Source organism: Protobothrops mucrosquamatus, unplaced genomic scaffold (genome assembly GCF_001527695.2).
Source record: "Protobothrops mucrosquamatus isolate PMUCROS unplaced genomic scaffold, P.Mucros_1.0 scaffold4681, whole genome shotgun sequence".
Classification (NCBI taxonomy): domain Eukaryota; kingdom Metazoa; phylum Chordata; class Lepidosauria; order Squamata; family Viperidae; genus Protobothrops; species Protobothrops mucrosquamatus.
This window is the reverse complement of record NW_015390577.1, coordinates 54,976-61,121: the sequence shown is the minus strand read 5'-3', so window position 1 is coordinate 61,121 and position 6,146 is coordinate 54,976. Positions and strand designations below refer to the sequence as shown.

Here is a 6,146-nt window from a genome sequence, read left to right as displayed (position 1 = left end):
GACTAGTACTCAGAGACTCCTGGTGATTAGGCCAAAATCAGCCATTCTTAAAGGCAGGACTTGAACTCAAGGTCCCCTGCTTTCTAGCCTAATGCTTTAACCAATAGACCAGGGGGTAGGCAACCTTGGCTCTTTTATGACTCGTGGACTTCAACTCCCAGAATTCCTGAGCCAGCATGGCTCAGCTTGGAAACCTCTCTCTTTCCCCTCAGCGTGGGTGGCTCAGGAATTCTGGGAGTTGAAGTCCACGAGTCATAAAAGAGCCAAGGTTGCCTACCCCTGCACTAGACCAAACTAAGCTAAGGGTGGAAGCTTCACAGGAAATTTAACTAACTGGCAATTAACTATATGAGAAAACTTGTGTTTCCCTGGGAAATCCATATTCAAGGGAGCTAGTAACCAGAGACAGTCTTCTGTTACCATCAAGCAAGATTGTCAGGCCTGCCCCAACTTGGTCCTCTAGGCATCATTTGGATCAAAAGGTCTGCTTTGCTAAAAGCCAAGTAGAATACAGTATAGCAAAACCAGAACTGAAGTTCACGTGGCAAATTTTTCCGGTTAACTTTTCCCCATCTAGATCTTCCCCTCTGCTGGTCCCTTATTGTCCAATTATATTTGAATAAATTGTTTTGGGAACAGTCTCTTCAACAGCGGGCTGGTTGGTGAGCCTTCCATTCCCATCCCTTTAACCTTGAGATGACACCTCTGGAAAGCACAATGAGTTGTTAGCTCCTTCCCCACCCTCCCCATAGTTCATGGCAGACTGACAGCTAGCGAATGTGAAGCTCAAGCATACGATGGCAGTTCTGACAAAGGTGCAAAGGCAGGACAGTTACACCACTGAAGCAGGCAGTAAGAACTTACAGAAGCAACCAACTTACAGCTTGAGTAACCAGATTGGGGTGTGTGTGATTATTTCTGCTGGGGAAAATGGAAAACAAGATTCCTGCTCCTAGAGATTCAGCCAATGGATTGTTTTCTCCCCCAACAGCCTCCTCTACCTCTGCGCTATCCTAACTACCGAGGCTGCATAGAGATGGATTCTCTTAACGAAGAGGTGATGAGTTTGTACAATTTCCAGCGCACGTTCCACCTGGACACCACTGCAGAGAGGCCTTGCACAAGGTAAGCTTGGTGGTGGTGTGGTCAACAACCTTCCTTCCTGGAAGATGGACATGGTGGCACAGGTAGTCCTCCACTTAACGACCACAATTCGGACCAGAATTTCTGTGTCTAAGCAAGGAAGTCGTTAAGTGAGTCGCACACAATTTTACAACTTTTTGTTGTGGTCATTAAGCGAGTCTGGCTTCCCCCATTGACATCGCTTGTCAGAAGCTGGCTGAGAAAGTCACAAGTGGTGATCACATGACCTAGGTCGGGGTAGGCAACCTTGGCTCTTTTATGACTCGTGGACTTCAACTCCCAGAATTCCTGAGTCAGCATAGCTGACTCAGGAATTCTGGGAGATGAAGTCCACGAGTCATAAAAGAGCCAAGGTTACCTACCCCTGACCTAGGGCAGGGATCTTCAGACTTGGCTCTTTTATGACTAGTGGACTTCAACTCCCAGAATTCCTCAGCCAGCGTGGGAGTTGAAGTCCACAAGTCATAAAAGGGCCAAGTTTGAAGACCCCTGACCTAGGGTATCACAGCCATCGTAAACACATCACCGTTGCCAAGTGCCCGTATTTTGATCAGGTGTTCGTGGGGATGCTGCAATGATTTTAAGGGGAGAACTGGTTGCAAATCATTTTTCCCCAGTGCCATTGTAACTTCAAACGGTCACTAAACAGGGACTACCTGTACGTAATTTGATTTGATGATCTCCTGTCCAGAGACAAGAAGATTCCGTCAAGCTAAGCTCACTGTCTTCCATCAATGTTCCTTCCTCAAAACACAACCAATAGTATATATTTTTTTAAATCTCCAATTTCTTAATTTCTAGAATACAGCAGTGTAGATTGAGCATATCACTCATCCACTCTTCCCTTCTTCTCAAAGATCTAAATCAACGGGCGATCCCTGGCTGACCGATGGCTCCTATTTCGATGGGACTGGATATGCGGAAATCATCTTTGAGAGTCAGCTGGGCTCCATCAAACGCTTTGAGCAGGAGATGCGGTTGGTGTCCTACCACGGGATCATTTTCTTCTTGAAACACCAGGCAAGTGTCACTTTGATTGGCAATTCTTGATAATGTGGCGAGGATCCGGGTTGCTTGGTACAAGTGATGTTGAAAGAAATATCACCAAAACATCTCAGGTGGATCCAAGGAGACAAATGTAGAAAAATATGTCCTCATTTTCCTGTGCTGTTCCCGAGATTAAAACAGCATTATATACCAGTGATGGCGAACCTTTTAGAGACCGAGTGCCCAAACTACAACCCAAAACCCACTTATGCATCGTCGAGTGCCGGGTGGGTGTGGCCCATTGGCTGGGTATGGCCAATTGGGTGGGCATGGCCAATTGGGTGGGCGTGGCTGCGGTGGTAACGGCAGACTGGGTGGGACTAAAAAGTTCAATCAATCAATTCCAACTTNGACTAGTACTCAGAGACTCCTGGTGATTAGGCCAAAATCAGCCATTCTTAAAGGCAGGACTTGAACTCAAGGTCCCCTGCTTTCTAGCCTAATGCTTTAACCAATAGACCAGGGGGTAGGCAACCTTGGCTCTTTTATGACTCGTGGACTTCAACTCCCAGAATTCCTGAGCCAGCATGGCTCAGCTTGGAAACCTCTCCCTTTCTCCTCAGCGTGGGTGGCTCAGGAATTCTGGGAGTTGAAGTCCACGAGTCATAAAAGAGCCAAGGTTGCCTACCCCTGCACTAGACCAAACTAAGCTAAGGGTGGAAGCTTCACAGGGAATTTAACTAGCTGACAATTAATTATGTGAGAAAACTTGTGTTTCCCTGGGAAATCCATATTCAAGTGGGCTAGTAACCAGAGACAATCTTCTGTTTCCATCAAGCAAGATTGTCAGGCCTGCCCCAACTTGGTCCTCTAGGCATCATTTGGATCAAAAGGTGTACTTTGCTAAAAGCCAAGTAGAATACAGTATAGCAAAGCCAGAACTGAGGTTCGCGCGGCAAATTTTTCCGGTTAACTTTCCCCATCTAGATCTTCCCCTCTGCTGGTCCCTTATTGTCCAATTATATTTGAATAAATTGTTTTGGGAACAGTCTCTTCAACAGCGGGCTGGTTGGTGAGCCTTCCATTCCCATCCCTTTGACCTTGAGATGACACCTCTGGAAAGCACAATGAGTTGTTAGCTCCTTCCCCACCCTCCCCATAGTTCATGGCAGACTGGCAGCTAGCGAATGTGACGCTCAAGCATAGGATGGCAGTTCTGACAAAGATGTAAAAGCAGGACAGTTACGCAACTGAAGCAGGCAGTAAGAACTTACAGAAGCAACCAACTTACAGCTTGAGTAACCAGATGGGTGTGTGTGTGATTATTTCTGCTGGGGAAAATGGAAAACAAGATTCCTGCTCCTAGGGATTCAGCCAATGGATTGTTTTCTCCCCCAACAGCCTCCTCTACCTCTGCGCTATCCTAACTACCGAGGCTGTATAGAGATGGATTCTCTTAACGAAGAGGTGATGAGTTTGTACAATTTCCAGCGCACATTCCACCTGGACACCACTGCAGAGAGGCCTTGCACAAGGTAAGCTTGGTGGTGGTGTGGTCAACAAACTTCCTTCCTGGAAGATAGACATGGTGATACAGGTAGTCTTCCACTTAACGACCACAATTCGGACCAGAATTTCCGTGGCTAAGCAAGGAAGTTGTTAAGTGAGTCGCACACAATTTTACAACTTTTTGTTGAGCAAATCACTGCGGTCATTAAGCAAGTCGGGCTTCCCCCATTGACTTCGCTTGTCAGAAGCTGGCTGAGAAAGTCACATGTGGTGATCACATGACCTAGGTCAGGGGTAGGCATAGCTGACTCAGGAATTCTGGGAGTTGAAGTCCACGAGTCATAAAAGAGCCAAGGTTGCCTACCCCCGACCTAGGGCAGGGATCTTCAAACTTGGCCCTTTTATGACTTCTGGACTTCAACTCCCAGAATTCCTCAGCCAGCGTGGGAGTTGAAATCCACAAGTCATAAAAGGGCCAAGTTTGAAGACCCCTGACCTAGGGTATCGCAGCCATTGTAAACACATCACAGTTGCCACGTGCCCGTATTTTGATCAGGTGTTCGTGGGGATTCTGCAATGATTTTAAGGGTGAGAACTGGTTGCAAATCATTTTTTCCCAGTGCCATTGTAACTTCAAACGGTCACTAAACAGGGACTACCTGTACGTAATTTGATTTGATGATCCCCTGTCCAGAAACAAGAAGATTCCATCAAGCTAAGCTCACTGTCTTCCATCAATGTTCCTTCCTCAAAACACAACCAATAGTATATATTTTTTTAAATCTCCAATTTCTTAATTTCTAGAATACAGCAGTGTAGATTGAGCATATCACTCATCCATTCTTCCCTTCTTCTCAAAGATCTAAATCAACGGGCGATCCCTGGCTGACTGATGGCTCCTATTTCGATGGGACTGGATATGCGGAAATCATCTTTGAGAGTCAGCTGGGCTCCATCAAACGCTTTGAGCAGGAGATGCGGTTGGTGTCCTACCATGGGATCATTTTCTTCTTGAAGCACCAGGCAAGTGTCACTTTGATTGGCAATTCTTGATAATGTGGCGAGGATCCGGGTTGCTTGGTACAAGTGATGTTAGAAAGAAATATCACCAAAACACCTCGGGTGGATCCGAGGAGACAAATGTAGAAAAATATGTCCTCATTTTCCTGTGCTGTTTCCCAGATTAAAACAGCATTATATACCATAGGCGGGGCCGCGATGGTTAAAGACGCTGAGCTTGTCAGCTGGAAAGCTGACAGCCTGGGTGAGCTCACAATGGGGTGAGCTCCGTCCCTTGGTCCATCTCCTGCCCACCTAGCAGTTCAAAAGAGTGCAAATGCAAATAAATAAATAGGTACCACTTTGGGGGGAAGGTAACAGCGTTCCTTGCCCCTTTGACGTATAGTCATTCTGGTCACATGACCATAGAGATAAGAGATAGATAAGATAACCTTTATTGTCATTTTTTTACTGTGGGCACAATGGCACACATCAAAAATGAAACTTAGTTGCCCACTCTCAAAGTGAAACACATAATGACACACACCTAAACATACTATATACAACATATGTATAGACCCACACCCCTATATGTACATAACAAATAAATATGAAATACTGTCCATCTTGAATATATAACGGAAGGAGGAAGCTTGAGAGTTCACAAGGTTAATGCTGTATGGAATGAAACTATGGCTGAATCTGGATGTTCTGCTATGGATACCACGAAGCCCCCTCCTCCCAGAAGGTAACAAGGAAAACAGGTCGTGAAGAGGATGTGTAGTGTCCCATATAATCTTATGGACCCTGCTTAAGCAACGCTTCTGTGCTATGTCCTGGATGGGAGGGAGGGGACTGCCAATAATCTTTTCTGCTGTCCTCACCACTCTCTGCACCGCCTTCCTGTCTGAAGCAGTGATGCTTCCAAGCCAGACTGTGATGCTGTATGACAGAATGCTCTCGATTGTCCCCCTGTAGAAAGTGGTCAGGACAGGGGAAGGAAGATGTGCTTTTCTCATGCGAAGCAGAAAATGCAGGCGCTGCTGTGCCCGCTTCACCAGTGTCTCGCTGTTGAGCAACCAAGCCAGCCTACTCGTTAGCTGAAAATGACTTTGGATAATGCTGGCTCCCTCAGCCAAAAAACAGACATGAGCACTGTGCCCTAGAGTTGGACACACAACTGAACAGGGGGAAGCCTTTACTTTTTATATACAGTAGAAGAGAATGGACTTTTAGACGCCAAAGCCTGAAAGCGATTTGTCCTTTTCCTCCCACAGAATCAACTGCTCTGCCTGGCTGTTCGAGACGGAAAGCTCGTGCTGTATTACGACTTCGGTGGAGGTCTGAACATGGCGCCCCCTTCAAGGGATCAGGCCACCCTGATAGTTAGCAATCACGCAAACAAAGCGGTAATGACTGAACTTGTGCCTTTCAATTATCGCGACCCGGGGCAGAAGGACGTCCTTTCATTCTTTCAATGGATGAGGGAATTTCAGATTTGACTGGCC

The 6,146-nt window shown here is 46.4% G+C and overlaps 1 protein-coding gene across 1 annotated transcript in view; it reads left to right on the top strand.

The window, feature by feature from the left end:
- LOC107299212 (laminin subunit alpha-5) overlaps positions 1 to 6,146 on the top strand; it is a gene marked incomplete at its 5' end in the record, with an annotated part of 68,482 nt that overhangs the window by 40,069 nt on the left and 22,267 nt on the right. The window contains 6 exons of the mRNA XM_015828577.1: positions 640 to 658; positions 992 to 1,125; positions 2,001 to 2,163; positions 3,532 to 3,665; positions 4,500 to 4,662; positions 5,916 to 6,047. Coding sequence (XP_015684063.1) covers positions 640 to 658; positions 992 to 1,125; positions 2,001 to 2,163; positions 3,532 to 3,665; positions 4,500 to 4,662; positions 5,916 to 6,047 — 745 coding nt within the window. The remainder of the gene's footprint in view (positions 1 to 639; positions 659 to 991; positions 1,126 to 2,000; positions 2,164 to 3,531; positions 3,666 to 4,499; positions 4,663 to 5,915; positions 6,048 to 6,146) is intronic.